The sequence below is a fragment of the Aegilops tauschii genome, chromosome 5 (assembly GCF_002575655.3).
Source record: "Aegilops tauschii subsp. strangulata cultivar AL8/78 chromosome 5, Aet v6.0, whole genome shotgun sequence".
In the NCBI taxonomy this organism is placed as follows: Eukaryota; Viridiplantae; Streptophyta; class Magnoliopsida; order Poales; family Poaceae; genus Aegilops; species Aegilops tauschii.
In genome coordinates this window covers 503,302,817-503,321,495 of record NC_053039.3, presented here as the reverse complement: position 1 = coordinate 503,321,495, position 18,679 = coordinate 503,302,817, and the positions used below count along the sequence as shown (strand labels likewise).

The 18,679-nt window shown below is 43.6% G+C and overlaps 1 protein-coding gene across 2 annotated transcripts; it reads right to left on the bottom strand.

Annotated features, from left to right (window-relative positions):
* Window positions 1–15,491: 15,491 nt before the first annotated feature.
* On the bottom strand, window positions 15,492–18,054 carry LOC109759147 (uncharacterized). Of its 2 annotated transcripts, none has more exons than XM_020317980.3 (5): window positions 18,009–18,054; window positions 16,968–17,773; window positions 16,653–16,811; window positions 15,954–16,221; window positions 15,492–15,825 (listed from the first exon to the last, which is right to left on the bottom strand). In XM_020317980.3, the coding sequence occupies exons 1-5, from the start codon at window positions 18,034–18,036 to the stop codon at window positions 15,788–15,790; spliced, it is 1,299 nt and encodes a 432-aa protein (XP_020173569.1). In that variant the 5' UTR covers window positions 18,037–18,054; the 3' UTR covers window positions 15,492–15,787. The 2 variants fall into 2 exon arrangements, with proteins under 2 accessions (XP_020173569.1, XP_020173570.1); XM_020317981.3 differs by having other exon boundaries at window positions 16,968–17,767; window positions 18,009–18,048.
* Window positions 18,055–18,679: the final 625 nt, after the last annotated feature.

Here is an 18,679-nt window from a genome sequence, read left to right as displayed (position 1 = left end):
TTGGGCGGTAGCTTTGGTGCACGATGGTAAGCTAGTCCACGTCGACACTCCCAAAGGGCCCTGGCCAACTTCAGTAGTAAAAAGTGTTTGCTTTTTCTTTTTGAGCATCAGTGAAAAGTGTTTATTTTTTTAAACAAACTGCAAAGCTTTATTATTCCGTCAAAATGTTTACAGAGACGAAACCAAGTCCATTGGGCTGGCCTAACCACACATGGCGGCCAGCACCCAGGGATAAAGCGGGCTTTGCAAGCTTGTGAGCCTTGAAGTTCGAGCTACGAAATTCATGCCTAATATTACATGTGTGAAAAGTGTTTACTGTGGCTACAGTCACCAAAGAGAATGGCTACCACGCCCCGGGCCAAGGCCCAGTTGCCCGGGGCCTGGCAACGCCGCTGACACTCCAACATGGAAGCGAGTTAGGTTTCAGTTACGGTCGGCTGCGTTGTCGTACGTGCACGTGCTTCACTTTTCGGGAATAGATCATCTCCATGTCCTGTGGAAGCCAAGCATCGTGATGTACGTGTGACCTTGCAGACTTGCAGTCGGAACAAAGTCTCCCCAGTTGCTACTGCTACTTATATCAAGACTTCTGATTAGAGGAGTTTTACTGTCCAAAATACTCTAAGCCTACCCAATACATACAATTTATACAAAGTTGATACCTGCGCACCAGGTGCATCCGCCGTTGTGGCCGGGGCTCTAATAAAAAAATTATACAATGAATAGTGCATCAGGAAAACAGTAATCACGCATGAATATATATTTGAAAACAATATTACATTAAATATGAGAGACCAGTTTAAGTTTATACAATTTTTTATGCTAAGAGGCTATTCCACGAGCTCAAAAAGAAGAACAAATTATCTTCTTTGTTTCTATTCTGATAAACACTATTTATATATTTTTGTTTCCACAGGTTGTGCACAGTAAACACAAGTATAGCACTTAAAGGCCGATCAACGCAGCCATCAAGAAGATCCCTATGGTATACGGACTCTTAGCTACTCAATAATGTGAAAAAAAATACGCGACAAGATTGGCAAATCTTACGTTAAATTTTACATAGGTGGAGATCAAAAATTAAGCCACTCTCTACATAAATGCTAAAGTTTTCTACATGTTTAGCCTGACTACCTGAGCATATGCAAGTAAACCAACTTAGCATTCCGTGGCCATGTGGGCTAGGCCTAATTTTCAACTCAACAAAATCCCCCCTTGCATATTCAAGCTCTATACAACAAATTTAACCGTCCCTATTTAAAATTATTCTTTCTGCATTTTATTCTAAATTTTTCCATTTTATGACAGAAAAAGGCATATAGAACAAAGTGAACAACTTTTAGATAAAGTTTATTCAAGTCTAGATCGTAAATTAGTTCACTCTCGTAATCAATACCAAAGTTTCCTTTGAACTACTTGCATTACTGAAACACTCACTATCAATTGATTTTCCGTAGATACAGTGCTATAATGAACCCCAACGGCAATTTTTTCAAAGATGTGTTCATGAGTGATGAGCAACTCTACACAAGACTATGTGCCATGTGGCACTATACATTCATTGTTCAACCTCTCTCCTGAAGCAATAATCACTGCTATAAATCGAAGATTGACATAGAGATTCAGCCAATCATCCACAAGATGAGCGTGGAAAAGGTGGTTCTCTCTTTCGCTGATCACTGGGAAGCCATACAAGCATCCAGATATTTATATAAAGGAGACACTCCTTATGTGAACGGTGTGGCATTCGCTTCACAATTGGTCTTTTGTAGTCAAATCTAATAACAGTACACAGTGTGTTCGCACACGAACACGTCACCGTGTACCTCCAACGCCGAGGGTGATGCACCGCAGCTCACGTCGAAGGAGACCTGTCCGGAAGCGCGGTACGCAAGCAATCCGGCGGGCGCTTTTGTTGACCCGAAGCTCCACACGCTCCGGGAGGGACCCCGTCTGGGCGTGCGGCGGCTATGGCTGCCCTAGGTCGACCTGATCGCCCCTAGGGCCTCGAGGTTCGCCGCCCTACAACAAGAAGAACAGACGAAGAATGAGGAAGAAGAAGAACTAGGGTTGAGGAGAAAAGATAAAAGATAAAAAGTGGTAGATGATTTGATCGATTGTGTGTTGTTCAATCGGCCGTCACCCCTTAGGTATATAAGAGGCGGCTGGACTTCCCGTGCAAGGAAAAGGTTTGGATTCACGACCAAAACCCTAGTCAAATTCGGATTGGTTTCTCCCAACTTTTCAAAACCGTCCGGTCTAAAACTGGCTGCAACTTGCGGGTCCTTTTTGAGGTGGTAAACGACCTCGGATGGAAACGAGCCCAAAAGCAATCTTGACCGTTTCGACGAGACGAGCAACTCTCATGTCGAACGTTTTTTATCAGAGGTCATCCCGAGGGTCAAATCGCTCGCGCAAAACAAACTACTATTCGCGCTACCCATCAGACACAGTGGCTGATGGGACGCGCCACTTTTGGCTCGTGACAGGGCTGTATTCGGATGGCTCTAACTTTTGCATACGAGCTTGGATTGGAACGATTGTTATATCGAAATCGACCATTTCGATGAGACGGAGACAACTCGTGTAGGACGTTTTTTCGTATGAGGCCATCTTAAAGGCTTAATTGGCCGAATACTACTCCGTATACAAAATCTGAGTACTTTGAGTATCGTTTCGGCCCTCGAGATGAGATCGGATAGCGATGGCCCGAACTTCAAAGATGTTCATGCCGACAATACGGAACTTTTTCATGTAGATCCTTTCTTCATTTGAAGCCATCTTATTGCATTTTGTACCATGCCAAAATCTGGTGTCAACACATGCCCCCCTGTTTTTCGGCAAAGCTTGAATGCCGAAAAATAATTTGCACTGTGTTTATTCTAAGGACGATGTCAACACTCCATCGTCCATTTGTACTCTTAGGGCGATAATTATGTATCGGCCATTTCTTGTTTGAACCTCTTGATACGAACTTGGGTGAAAACTTCTCAACTTCTATAACAATCCGGTGATAAAGTTTCATAGATATGTATCCCAAAACCATCCTCTGAACCATATTGTTCACCCTTTTGTTAGGATTTTGCAGATAATCACGAATAAACTTCTTCCTATCCTTGCTTGGCCTGCATAAAAGTTTCATTAGTGGCCGAAGCGATGAACTTCGTTTCGGCCTTACCTATGTTGATGAGACTAAGCATCGGCTATTGATAGAAAGGCAATACAGCATGATTAACATAGTAGCCGGATGTTGCTGTGCCAACTCTTCCGAATTATCATGTCTAGATATATGAACAATTTTAAAGCAACCCAAGGTAAATTTTGCATCTAGACATACCCCAAGATAAACTATAAGTGATTCGTCAAAACATTGATAACCCTTGGGTATTTGTTGCACTACACATACCGAATCACCGAAAGCCTCAATATGTTTAGCACATATGGCAAAATTTCCAAACCAAATAACATTACATATTTGGCTTTGATTATTGTGCAATAAATATTTTAATAGGCATGAGGCTTCACAGAACAGCACTATATGGAGATATATAAACAACACCAACACCGTGGCCATTGTTATGAATTCAACTATCAAAACATAATCTCCATAGTACTAGAGAGACGATGCTAATATCAATATTATGCATGTCATTAATCCAATGTTTAGTAATAATATCAATTATGATTTGGCCTGTTATAGATCTCAAAGATGCATAACCCAAATTATATCCAAACAAAGTATAAGCCCACTAGCCAATTCTGTAACTATGAATTGGTCTATGCAACATGTATTCAATGGCATCGGTCATGATGTCTCAACTCCATTCAATCATAATATATGCATACATATAAATTTCCATGAGCACGTACCTTGTCTCGCTCTCCAATCAAACTAAGGACGATGTTAGAATACTACACCGGCCATGCATTGACATACTTTTAGGACGATAGATAAATATTGCCCATTACCATGTAAACTTCATTCAAAGCACATGTAGCTGAAATAAACAAAGGAAGTCACAAATCAAGTATTTCGGCCCTTTGGATCAGCAACAAACTTGTAGCTAATCAAATGTATAGTGATTTGGTAATACCCTTTCATGATGTAAGAAGTTATATTGCAACCATGGATCATTATAAGCCCATTGAGGATAACCAATCATACCTGATGATGAATTCCATGGCATAGGCATTAATGGCATAGTTGGAGAATATGGATAATGTGTGGACCGAAGATGTTGAAACCTTCGGCTTGGTCCTTCATAGTTTTCACTCTTTTCCTTCTTCACCTTTGCCGCACTTCTTGTAATGGAAGCTTGCACATAATTCTTATTTTGAGTACTTCCTTTGGGAACCCATGCCATATTCCTTTCCTCAAGTTCTTATGGACTAAGTTTTTGTAATTTCTTCTTTTGCCAATATGATAAGCCGAGTGGGCACCTTGGCTGCAATTTTGTTTGAAGCAATGGCAATTCTTGTTTTACCTTGTGCACTCTCAACTTCTTCTCTTCAGATTTGGCACTTGATTGACTTACCTCGTTGCCTTTTGTAGCCAATGTCAACCCTTTAATTGGCTCTTTTTCATTTGAGATCATATCTGAAGTGGCACTCTTACGACCATCTCTTTTGACGCGGTAGACTTGCTCAACCATCTCTTTCTTCTTCCTTCAGCTCCGGACCGATTCCTTATAATTGAAACGGTCGTTGACATGTGATTTTTCAAATGTAGATCTTCTCGGAGCTGCATAATATTGGTGAGATGGTCTAAAATAAGATAGATAATGTGCCCTTGTATCATACCTGTCCCATGATGGATATGGATCTATATGAGCATAGAGAGGCATCCACGGTATTGGCATTGGCGGCCCAAAATAAGGATATGAATATGTTGCATTAAAATTCTCACTTTGCCAATACTGATCCTCATATTTGCGCCTAGGGGGTAATCTTGGTTTCTTTGCATGATTTGGCTGATAAGCATTCTTCTCTTCACTCTTATTTTGATATTTATCCAGTAGTTCAGCGAAGGTGATTTTTGATCTCTTACACTTGCGCTTATTTCGGCCTTTATTTTCTTTTGGTTTTTTTTCATTGAACATTGGATTTGCTTGTTGCTCCCTAGTCCTTGGCGTCTTCATTATAGCCTCGATGGAATTCTCGCCCTCAAGATTATGTTCATTATGCTCTTCAACAAGTTCTTTACTTGAAAGCTTGATCCCGTCACATGCAGCTTTTACCTTCTTTTTAAATAGATCGACTTGAAGCAGCCGATGCAAAAACTTTTTGCCATCAGGACCAATCGGAATAGACTGGTCATCTCTTGGTGTTTCAACAAATTTCAATCGTCCTTTTTCAATGGCCGATTTAACTATTTGACAAAACATGTTGCAATCCTCAAAATTATGCTTGGACAAATCATGCAACTTACAATACATTCGTCCCTGGACAGATGGCTCAACATGGTGATCAAGAATTCTAATATAATTATTTCGCAACAACAAATCAAAGATTTGATCACACATGTTTGAATTGAAGGTAATTTTTTATTTTCTAGCCGATCTTGTTGTGAAAAGGGCTTTGGAGTTAAGCAAACGAATGGTTCAGATTTTTATCGCCCCATTCGGCTATGATTTTCATTTTGCATTCTTTTACCAATGTCATTGGATAAGATATTATACTGCATCGGTTTTCTGAAAAGAATCTAACCTTGGCTTTATGTTTCTGAAACAAAAATAGTTAGAACATGCATGCCTCAATTGAGACCAAGAGTAAGCCAAGTATGAAACAAGCAAAGCTACCCATGTAGATACAAACTTTAAATAAAGCAATGAGGAAAGCCTTGATTGCAACAATAAGTCAGTATCGGTCTTTATAAATGGCGCAATGGGTTGACCGATATGTTCTATAACAATTTTATTGCTAACAAGTAAACTACCCTTCTTCATTGGTCTTTCAAAATTACTTATGAGGATTTTTCTAATAGATGCATCAACAATAAAGTTCTGACCAAATCTGAAAATAGGTAAATTACTTGATAAACATACCTCTTCAAATATGTTGGGAGAGCATGATGGTGGTGTGACTTGAATAATATCTTGCTCCGCCTTTGGATGGCTCCCCAACGCCTCTTCATCATTTTTTTCTTGATTCCGTGCATCATTATATTGATGATTTTTGTCGGCCGAACATTGTTCAGCTAATTGTTCTTGTCCTTGAAGTTCATCAATTTTTATGGCACGAAACTCTTAGGGCAGGAAGTAGGTTCCATTAACTTTAGAAAAATCAAGCTTGGCCGTATTGCCATGCTTTCCATGCCCTTTCTCAATACTACCTGCCTCTTCGGATTTTATGGATTCAAAATATATACTACTTGATTCGGCTTTTTCAACCGAAGCACTTTCATGTTCTGAATCATCCTTCTTTTCATTGATACTACCAATTGGCAGTGCTTCTTTTATCCGAGCCAATTTTTTTCTATTTGTTTCTGGCGGTGAGCGGAAAAATTGGCTTTAAGCTTTTTCTCAACTTCAGCCCACTCCGGATATGATTGCCCCCCAATACTTTTAGATTCTTTCGGCGATGACACATGGGTGTTGCCGAAACTTTGCAATTGTGTAGGGGGTGTATAATATGATGTAGTACTAGGTGAAGGCATATGCATTATTGTAAAACCATATCTTTGCTCGCCAATTTTATCAATTGGCAAAGATTCATCTTCTTGCAAAACTCTAGCTTTTATTGCGGCATAATCAGGAAATAGCCCCTTTTCATGTTGTTCAAGGCAAAGAGCACTAATCCTCTTATTTTGGGCTAAACTCTTCAATGCAGCCAATACTACCTCATCTTCTACAATATTGGGCACAACCGCTCCTGTAAAATTTACATTTATTCGGCTATGACCAGGAAGGTGTGAAGCCGAATTAAGAACATCTACAGTTGTGTATGGTGCTGAAAAATTACTGACATGAGGTGTAGCATATGACGGTTGAGAATAACTGGCCGAGTAACTGGTAGTAGCATTCTCCCATTCATCGACATGGTTGGATTAGTGTATTGCACATTACTTGCCGATGAATAAAAGGGTGAAACACTTTCTTGCATGGCATTGGAAATTCTAACATGAGGTGTTTCAAATTATCAACCGAACTCACCATGTTGTTCATCGGCATAACGATTTGTGGGGTTGCCGATGCATGAGAGTTGTGATACATATGGTGCAAGCTACTAGTATCATAATAAGTTGAAGCATGTAAATTACATTGAATCGGCCTATGCACGTAATTAGATGCATGATTGAACAAACTAGGGCTGGCCGATAGAGCATACTCATTGGACGACCTAGTAACACCATATGACTTATTTGCGTCTACAGTAGGGAATTGCGTATTCATATTACCTTTGTAGATTGCAAACCCTAGATGACGATCGCTTCGTAGCAAGAACGGGCTAGAGACCGTTCAAAGCTTCGTCCCCAGCGGAGTTGCCAAAAAATGTGTTCGCACACGAACACGTCACCGTGTACCTCCAACGCCGAGGGTGATGCACCGCAGCTCACGTCGAAGGAGACCCGTCCGGAAGCGCGGTACGAAAGCAATCCGGCGGGCGCTTTTGTTGACCCAAAGCTCCACACACCCGGGAGGGACCCCGTCTGGGCGTGCGGCGGTTATGGCTGCCCTAGGTCGACCTGATAGTCCCTAGGGCCTCGAGGTTCGCCGCCCTACAACAAGAAGAACAGATGAAGAATGAGGAAGAAGAACTAGGGTTAAGGAGAAAAGATAAAAGATAAAAAGTGATAGATGATTTGATCGATTGTGTGTTGTTCAATCGGCCGTCACCCCTTAGGTATATAAGAGGCGGCTGGACTTTCCGTGCAAGGAAAAGGTTTGGATTCACGTCCAAAACCCTAGTCAAATTCGGATTGGTTTTGTCCGAACTTTCCAAAACCGTTCGGTCTAAAACTGGCTGCAACTTGCGGGTCTTTTTTGAGGTGGTAAACGACCTCGGATGGAAACGAGCCCAAAAGCAATCTTGACCGTTTCGACGAGGCAAAAAACTCTCATGTTGAACGTTTTTTTAGCAGAGGTCATCCCGAGGGTCAAATCGCTCGCGCAAAACAAACTACTATTCGCGCTACCTATCAGACACAGTGGCTGATGGGGCGCGCCACTTTTGGCTCGTGACAGGGCTCTATTCGGATGGCTCTAACTTTTGCATACGAGCTCGGATTGGAACGATTTTATATCAAAATCGACAGTTTCAATGAGACCAAGACAACTCGTGTAGGACGTTTTTTCATATGAGGCCATCTTGAATGCTTAATTAGCCGAATACTACTCTGAATACAAAATCTGAGTACTTTGAGTATAGTTTCGGCCCTCGAGATGAGATCAAATAGCGATGCCCAAACTTCAAAGATGTTCATGCCGACAATACGGAACTTTTTCATGTAGATCCTTTCTTCATTTGAAGCCATCTTGATTGCATTTTGTACCATGCCAAAATCTGGTGTCAACACAGTGATTAAATGATTACTGGCTGTATGAAAAGGATTCTTCTATATAAATCATTGCAACCTGCTTGACATCAAACCCATTGACATTCCTTTTCTCATCTTAAAATAGAAAATAACATACATGCACGCGCGGCAGGAGCCACCGGGCAGCTTGCCGCCGTGTGTTCCGCCTGCTATTCATTAAAACTAGAAGGGGAAGCCGAGCTTTGCTATGGCCGCTCCATCACACTGACAAAAAAAACTAAGGTTTGGTTGATAGAAAACTCATAAACATATACATCATCGAGTTATTCATCAGCGAGTCATGTACTTTATGCACTGCATATCCCTGTCCTGTGATGGCAGTACAGTCAAGATCGTGTAAGAGCATCTACACCCGGGGGCCTTAAACCCGCCTCAGTGCCCAAGTGGGCTCACCGGCCAAGAAAAACCAACCCACCCGGGCGCCTCAAACCGTCCTCAAACACCCTGGGTGTCCGACGCCTCTCATATACAACCCAAATATGGGGCGTCCAGGGCACGCCCGGCCGCATCCGCCACGTCAGCCTGGCCCACCCCGACCCAAAAAAATCCCATCTGACGAACCCTAGACTATAGTCTGGTAAGTCCACTCCACTCTTTCCGTCCTCTCCTCTTCCCAATCTATTTTTTCTCTCCGCTTCCATGGCGGATGATCGCAGCGGGTCTGGCTCCAGCGGCGACGCGAGCAACGTCGATCCGGTCGCTCTCCACGTTTTTTGGCGCTACCACCGTCTAGATCAGGGCGACAACAGAGGAGGCAGCTCATGGAGCGACGTGTTGTCCCCCTTCGCCCGCCGTCGTAATGCGGACAATGTTGTCGGGCCCTCCCGCCCGACCCACTACACCGGAGGGTGCGCGGCCCGCTCCGCCCCACTCCAGGTACGTCGTCCTGCCGACACCACATCCATTGTACCTCCGGAGGACGTCCAAAGGCACCGTTGGGTGCTTGTGCCCTCGCCGGCACCGGGCCGATCGAGGGCGCCCGAGATGGACGCGCGCGCCGGATGGCACGAGCGGCAACATGCGAGCGAGGCCATGGCGGTGGCTGACGCGCCGACGAGGCGCCGGTCACTAGCGCGCGTTGGTCGATCCCAAGGACGCACTCACGTGTCTGACGGGGTCCTATACCAAGGGTAGCTACCGGTAGGGAGTCTGGCCTCATCAGACTACAAGGGGCTCGCTAGGCCGAATGCGAGGATCTAACCCTAGGAGGCGAAGACGACCTTCGTGGTCTCCAAGACTAGGAGGCGGCAACGCTCTAGATTGCATGCACCGTGTAAAACCTAGACCTGTGATGCGTGATACGTCTCCGTCGTATCTACTTTTCATGCTAACGCTTTTGCCCTTGTTTTGGACTCTAATTTGCATGATTTTGATGAAACTAACCCGGACTGACGCTGTTTTCAGCAGAACTACCTTGGTGTTGTTTTTGTGCAGAAATAAAAGTTCTCGGAATTCGACGAAACTTTTTAGAGAATTATTTCAGAATATATAAAAATACTTGAGCCAAGAACCACCGGAGGGGGCCCCTGGCTGGGCACAAGTCACCAGGGCGCCCCCCTCTAGCGCACCATGGTGGCTTGTGCCCACCTCGTGGCCCTGCAGACCCTAATTCCAACACTATAAATTCCTATTTTCGGAGGGAAAAAATGGGAGAGGAAGTTTCATCACGTTTCACGATACGGAGCCGCTGCCGCCTCCTGTTCTTCATCGGGAGGCCATATCTGGAGCCCGTTCGGGGCTCCTGAGAGGGGAATCTTCGATCTTCGTCGTCACCAACCCTCCTTCATCACCAATTCATGATGCTCCCCACCGAGAGTGAGTAATTCCTTCATAGGATCGCTGGTCGGCGAGGAGTTGGATGAGATTCATCATATAATCGAGTTAGTTTTGTTAGGGCTCGATCCCTAGTATCCACTATGTTCTGAGATTGATGTTGTTATGACTTTGCTCTGCTTAATGTTTGTCAGTAGGGCCCGAGTGCCATTATTTCAGATCTGAACCGTTTAAGTTTTCACCATTATATCTATGATCTAGATCTGATCTTGTAAGTTGTATTCACCTATTAAGTGTTATGATCCGTAAGCCCCGATGTGACAGTAATTGGGATACTTTCTGGTGATGACCGGAGTTTGAGGAGTCCATGCATTCACCATATGTTAATGCTTTGTTCTGATTCTCTATTAAAAGGAGAACTGAATATCCCTTAGTTTCCTTATGGACCCCGCTGTCACGGGAGGGTAGGACAAAATATGTCATGCAAGTTCTTTTCCATAAGCACGTATGACTATTTACGGAATACATGCCTACAATATATTTATGAACTGGAGCTAGTTTTGTATCGCCCTAGGTTATGACTGTTATATGATGAATATCATCTAACGAATCCACCAATCCAATGCCTACGAGTTTTCCACATATTGTTGTTGCAAAGTTACTACTGTTGATGTTACTGTTACGCTTGCTATAAAATCATTGCTATCACTGTTACCGTTACTGTTACTGTTACCACTGCTATCAAAATTATCATATTACTGTGCTATTGATCACTTTGCTGCAGATACTTAATCTCCAGGTGTGGTTGAATTGACAACTCAACTGCTAATACTTGCAAATATTCTTTGGCTCCCCTTGTGTAGAATCTATAAATTTGGGTTGAATACTCTATCCTTGAAAACTGTTGCGACCCCCTATACTTGTGGGTTATCAATGCGTATATAATGGGAGGCCTAGGGTCCTCATTCATCATTGACACACAAATAGCAAATTCTTGGTAGCAATCTCATACACAATTGTAACCCCTTGCACGAGGTATCCCTCTACCATGAGTAATGAAAACCAGCATGATGTAGGGTATTACTCTCCGGAGGCCCGATCCTAGATAAACCCCTCGTGTGAACGGGCCACCGACTGGACACTGATCTTGGATCAGATCTTTTTTTTTTTGCTTTCGGCGGCCTACCACCGGGAGAGAGCCTGACCTTTGACTCATTGATGTTCGTCGTTGACGAGGCAGGCCGGGTCGACATCAGCCGACCAACCAGCCCCGTCATCTCAGGTTCTCCAGAGGTGTGATCGTCACGCTCGATCAGGGAGACGTGCACCGACCTCAGGCTTGACGGGACCCACGAATTTCCTCCGTCCTACTCACCGGTCAGAGTTCGCACCGATGATCCAGTTGGTCGTGATGGTCTGCGGCATTTGTCTCCTTGTCCAAACGCCGGAGGATTGCCTCGGCACCGACCCCAAAACTCACGAAGGTGCCGACGCAATCAGCATCACCTCGGCCTTGGACAGCGAAGAGGGCGACATGACACCACTTTGCCTCACAAACGAGGATGAAAACGCTGGCCTCCAGCCCATTCGCGAGGTATCCTACTCCGATCTCTGTGGAGAATTGGGATCTTCTCCAAGCTTAGAGGCCAATGACTCCACCAACCAGGGGGGCGTCCTAGTCGGAGTCCTCGCATGCGATTTTCCTTCATCAGATCATAATGATTGAGCAGACCACGAATGTGCTGCGTACGACAGCCACGACAGAGGCCGCCACTTGCGAGCCTCCAGTGTGAGGGCCAGTGGCCGCCACGACACAGCTATACACCAACCCCGTAATGACACACCAGGACAGGTCAGCACGGGCCTCCCGGCAAGCTCGCCAGCAGGCTTCAGCGGCACTCTAAAATACGGGGTCTACACTACCACATGTGACAAGATATGCCCTGAACTACCTCACGACGCCCATCGCCGGCACTAACCCAGCGTCAACAACGCTGGAGGCCTCCTCGTATCTCAGCTAAATGCGCACGGCAGACCTGATAACTTAGTCCAAACACCATGGTAAACTTTTGACACGTTGAAAAAGTTGTTGAAAACGTACCCGGCTAACTTGTGTAAACAACATATTGATATACAAACCACAGACCTGATAACTTACTATGAGCACCTCGGTAACTTTTTGATCGGTGGAAAAAGTTATTGAAAAACGTACCCTGATAATTTCTGTGTAAATAGTATGGCAATATATGCATAACATAGCTAATAATATGGCAATATACTTAACATGGTAACTTTTGGCCCAAAACTATATATCGTCAAAATATACCAAACATGGATCTAGTTTCAAAGGTCTCATCGCAACGGAATTTTATATGAAAATGGTGTTTCAATCAAAACAATGGTGTGAGCTACAAAATATTTTGAAATTCTAAAATATGGAGAATCTATGATGACATCAGTTTTTTCATCCTCTCGAGCACTTGCATGCATGTGAGGAAAAGGTTGGATGGACCATTTTTATGTCCCGATCATTGCTATGTAAAAAAGGATGATAACTTATGAACCACAGATGTGATACTCCTAGAAGAAGGAAGTAACTTACTTTTCCTAGGTCTGGTAACTTTTGACCCGAAAAAAAGTCTTCGAAACATATTGACATGAGATCTAGTTTCGAATGTGTCGTTGTGATGATTCTTTTATGTGAAAATGGTTTTTGAATCAGAGTGATGGTTTGAGCTATAAAACATTTTGAATTTTTGAATTTAGTGGAACCTTCACTAACATCATCATTTTCATCCTATATGCATGCATGCAAGAATTAAGAAAGAATCAGCTCAAGGCGTTCGGTTTTGTATTAAAAAAACGATCGTAGTCAGTACTAGTGAATGAATCGTTCGATACAATCACGGACGTTATCACAGTCCAACATAATTTAATGTCGGTATATAGCTAGTGCGCATGACCTACTCGAAATCCGTAATAATAGAGTGGAGCGCTGCTATTGAGGTAAATACACTAGAAGTCACATAACTTGCACGCAACGTTCAGTTTAGTGCATAAATTTGTAAAATACGTGTTTCTGGTCATCTGACTTGTCCTCTTGTTTATATACGGTGCTTTCTACGCCAGTCGTATCCCTATGCATGCCACATGGAGGGGCCCACTGTCAGTGGCTGAGATGGTGGTAATCTGCATGCACTTTTTAGATTTCGCCCTTGTATTTTATTTATTTACGTAAAAAATTCTGAATAAATGGAAAACGTTGGAACGTTTGTGGGATTTGAAACCCACGACCTGCTGTGATTCGCCCAGGATAGACAGCCACTCGACCAGCTGAAGTTTTACATTAAATGTATACAATTTGCTTTATATAACATAGACCATACGAATTAAAGAAAAAATCAAACCAGGAAAAAGGGAAACCCCACTTCAAACCGGCGACCTGTTGCACTAAAGCGGGCGTCCTAACCAACCACCTAATGTTACTTCACGTTTATTTGAGACTACTAACACATATATCAAAGTGTAAAAGTACACATTCTGAACTATATTTTCTCTTATCTAGATTATTAATTTAAAATTATTTGAATTCAGACAAAATTTCCATTGATTTGTCCGAATTTTTTCATTACTAAAACCAAAGTTACCTGGACTACTATTATGAAAAAGTTCAGACCTCCGGCTCGAGGACGTACATTCATTCTACACTATATTTCCTTTTATCTAGATTTAAATTTAAATTTTTTCGAATTCAAACAAAAAATATTTGATTTGTCCAGAATAATTTATGTACATCCATTCTGCACTGTATGTTCTTTTATCTAGATTTTTAAATTTACATTTATTCGAGTTCAAACATAAATTGAGTTTATTTATCCGAAAACATACGTACACTCACTGTGCTCTATATTTCCTTTTATATAAATATTTAAATTTAGAATTATTCGAATTCAAACAAATTTTTTGTTGATTTGTCCAAAAGAATTTACGTATATTCATTCTACATTTTATTTCCTTTATCCAGATTTTAGAATTTTAAAAAATCAACCAAAAATTTCGTTGGTTTGTCCAAAAGAATTTGCATTCATTCATTCTGCACTATTTTTGCGGGAATATATATTAAAAGTTAGGTACTATGTTCAAAAATAGATCTATCTTTGCGTAAAAAAATTAAACATAGCTCGCTGCCATTGGAATACATAAATTTTATACTATACAATACATAGCACTTTTATCATTTTTATCTCTATTTATCACTGATAAACTAAAATCAAATCTATCTTACATAGAAAAAACAATACACAAGATAAAATTTGTTTATGTTACTAAGTGTCGTTGTGGCCTGATGGTTGGCACTTGTACACGATGCCATAGTATCAAACTGGGGCTTTCCCTTTTCAGCAAGCCCTTTTGTCGTTTTAATTTCTATTTTTATTTATGCAGTACGTGTTAAATAGCTTTAACTGTGCATTTTAGCGTCAACTGTTAGATTTTTTTTGAGGAAGCGTCAACTGTTAGTTGGTCTAGTGGCTCTCTATGCTAGGCGGATCGTGCTAGCTCCTCGGTTTGAATCCCATCATGCGCTGCAGCTTCTTTCATTTTCTTTGAGGATTTTTTGTGTAAAAATAAATAGAATGTATGGGTCCTTTCTTACAAAAAAAAACAGCCTCAGCCACTGACGGTGGCCCTGCCACGTTGGTACCCGTAGGGATACGGTTGGAAGCACCGTATATGAACGAGATGACAAGTTAGATGACCAGAAACACGTATTTTACAAATTTATGCACTAAACTGAACGTTGCATGCAAGTTCTGTGACTTCTAGTGTATTTACCTCTATTGCTATCCCTCGTACAACTGTATCACATCCTGAGATAGTGAGATTGATCTAGAAAAGAACTGTTGACCATTTAATTTGTTCCTGTTCATTGACAGGAAAACACGAATAGCCAAAACTAATGTTGCCACTTTCTCCGTCGTATCAGCATGCATTCATCGGGCAGTACGACTAATAACAAGCTAGGGCTATTAACACAAGCTAAAGTTAGTAGTACAAAATTGAGAACACTTATTTTGAAACGAATGGAGTATTAATTAAGCCTGTAAAAGACAAATGGAAACGGCTGTGCCAACGTGCCTACAAGGCCACAAAAAGAAAAACAGAAAGTGTAGAGAGACGGACGAGACCAGCAAACCTTACTACTTAGCGGTATCATTTATAGTCACACACCTTCAATCCGGCCGAAAGGGCTATTCGAATTTAGCCATACATACAAATGCTATTATCTCAGCTAGCTGCGGCCTGCTACTAGTGGCATTGGAGCTACCACCCCGGACCTCACACAACACAACATTACTCCACATCCATGCAAATTACACACACATAGTGACATAGCGGATTCATGCTCTAATAAGCATGCCTTATTTTCTTATACGGAAACGATTTGTATAACTCGCTGTAAGCATATATGCGCTTCTCTCACATCTGGTTGCTCCACATCCATGCCGGGAGGCACCCTGCAATAGTATTCGGAAGAAGAAGAAAACAACGAGCAAGGAAACCATGTCAGTGCAAAAGACATGCGGCTTATTTCAAATTGCAAGATGAGATAGAACCAAATCAAAAAAATTAGCTATTAGCTCACATGAGTATGGGAAGCTGAAGCAAAGGGTCGGTTTGTTGAGAGCCTGCTCCTGATGATCTGCCACAAGGATGTAGAAGTGGCCCATGACCCCCGTATGCTGCCGCTCGCTGCTGTAGTTGGAGACCATGGTCAGCACCTCCCCGTCGCTTACCTTCACCGTACCCGGCTCCGGATAGCACGTCGACATGCCGACGACGTATCCCTCCTCGTTCCCGGCTTCCTGCCCCGTGCCGTAGATTGGCATGGACTTGCAGAGCAGGCGGCCGTCCTGATAATAAGATTTGAGTCTTTCTTGCGTTTAATTTCTTTCAGATGAGAATTCATGCACTCGATCCATTCCAAAGCTAGAAATAGAGTATGGTTGTATGAATGAGTGAATTGTAACGGAATTGTGCCAAAAATCACTAATTCTAAGGCTATATTTTTTTGCAAAAACACTAGTCCGTGGCTTAGGCTGTTTTGAGCGTGATTATGACAGATGGTTCCCTCTGAACAGGATGGTGTGGCAAAAAAATAAAGACTAATACATCCTGATACATTTTTATTTTGCAAAAAAAACCCCTAAAAAAGCAATCAGCTCCTCTAGTCCGGTGGTGGACGCCGGCGACCACTCCCTCCCAGTGTGTGGCCGGTGCAGCTGAACCTTTAATGTCGATGAATTCTACAATTCACTCATTTATGAATAGGTGACATATATACCTGGCCGTGCAACGAGGAACCGAGGCCACCTCTATGCAGGTGAGCGACGGCGTAGACGACGTCGCCTCCATGGGACACCATTTCTTTGGTCGTCTTCATGTCGACGCAGTTGTTACTCGCTCGGTCATTTGAGTTGCATTCGTCCACACGATACTCTATCTGTAAAGCCAGCCATTTTTCAACAATTGTTAATGCTTGAACAGCCTACTTCGTAAGTAGTCCGTGTTAAAATCACTGAAAAGACCTATATTTAAGTACGTAGTAGCTAATATGAGATATAGAGACTAGGAAGAGAGAGAGTAGACATATACAAACCTTGCAATAAGGCTTGGGGCTTCCATCGAAGAGAGCCGTATCGGTGACATCAAGAATGTAGATCCTCACCGGCACAACGACGGCGTCGCTCCAGTCAAGCCACGACACGGTGTACCGGAGGAACAGCTTCCGCGGCGGCTCGCCATTGTTGGCGAACGCGTCCTCCACCCTGCACCGTAAGCTGTCGTAGCAGCAGTGTATCCCGCCGACGTAGCCGTTCCCGATGCGGTTGCCGGTCTCGTCGACGGTGACGTTGTACGCATCGCACCTGCACTCGGTGCAGGCGAGCTTGTCGGCGGCGCCGCGCGTGTCGATGGCGTGCACGTTGATGAGCCAGCGCTCCTCGTACCCGGCCGGGGCGCCGGCGCCGATCTCGATGCCGTACGGGTCGGGCACCCACGTGGCCGTTCGCCGGGTCTCGGAGCCCAGCCCGAAGTACTGGCCCAGCAAGTCCTTGCAGGGGCCGGAGTTGGTGATGGGGATCGTGCTTGGGCCGCCGTAGTAGGGCGAGACGAGCCAGTGGTGGAGGTAGGTCTCGTGGAGCGGGACCGGGGCGCCGGCCTCGTCGACGACGTCGCCGTTGAAGCTCTTGATCGCCACGTGGCCGCGGGGGAAGTCCACGTCGTAGTACCACTTGTTGGCGACGCCGCCGGGGCGGAGGAAGAAGGGCGGGGACAGGAACGTCTGCGTCTTCAGCACGTTGGCCGCTTCCGTCGTCGGAAGGAAAGCGGCAGCTGCTGACGAGACTAGTGTGACAATGCACAGGAGCATGCTCGTCTTCATCTTGTCACCTACTGCTGCTGTTGCTGACAGTTGAAAGTACAAATGATTAAGACAACTGAAATTAATAATACGTACTGACGAGGCAATCATAACTCATAAGCACGCCATTCTTAGGCTGAACCCGGCAGAATAAATACTTGAAGAGATAGATAGAGCCTAGCTAGCGATGCATTCTTCAGCCAAGTGAAACATGGCAAAGCTAGGGAAGGAAGCAGAGCTGAGAAGAGAGACAAGTGAAGTGAAGAGGACGAGACGTACCAAGCTGCTGCTGGCTGGCCTGCTGCATGCTATCCGTAGGTTTAGGTGTATGCATGTATGGTGCACTAGAGCACGGGCACCGCCGGCTTTTATAGATTGGGCGGGGTAGCTTGGGTGAACGGCGGTAAGTTGGTGCACGTGGACACTCCCAAAGGTGCCTGTGGTCCTATGTGCACCTTTGTCGGTTTTCGGGTATCACTGTAGTCCTACTTGCACAGGCTTCAGTTTTCGGGAATAGCTACCACACGCATCTCATCTCCATGTCCTGTTGAAGCCAAACCTCGTTTTGATGTACGTGTGACGTTGTCTACCAAGTTGATACTACTTATGTCAAGACTTCTGGTTAGAGAAGTTTTACTGTCCAAAATACTCCAAGCCTACCGACATTTTTAAGCAAGAGCACTGCAATACTGAGACGAGTGAACTTCTCGTCGGAAAAAACTGTACGCCTTTTTTTACTGTTTTTTATCCAGTTTGTTTAACCGTTCGTCTGACCATGATGTGTCGTTGGAAAGCTATCGATTAGGGGCAACTTCATCATATTGAACAATTTTTTAGATTCCTCACGTTTTAAGAGCAATTTCAAAAGCGGTGTGACGCCCGACAAGTGACAGCGAGCATATTTTCGATTAGAGAAGTTTATCTGTCCAAAATACTCTAAGCCTACCGAA

What these genes read in the sequence shown, in the direction of transcription:
- LOC109759147 (XM_020317980.3), bottom strand. Translation starts at nt 18,036, where the DNA reads ATGCAGCAGGCCAGCCAGCAGCAGCTTG. An exon ending in GGCCAGCCAGCAGCAGCTTG is followed by an intron (nt 17,774 to 18,008) that starts GTACGTCTCGTC and finishes TTCAACTGTCAG; the next exon opens with CAACAGCAGCAGTAGGTGAC. An exon ending in CTTCAGCTTCCCATACTCAT is followed by an intron (nt 15,826 to 15,953) that starts GTGAGCTAATAG and finishes ATACTATTGCAG; the next exon opens with GGTGCCTCCCGGCATGGATG.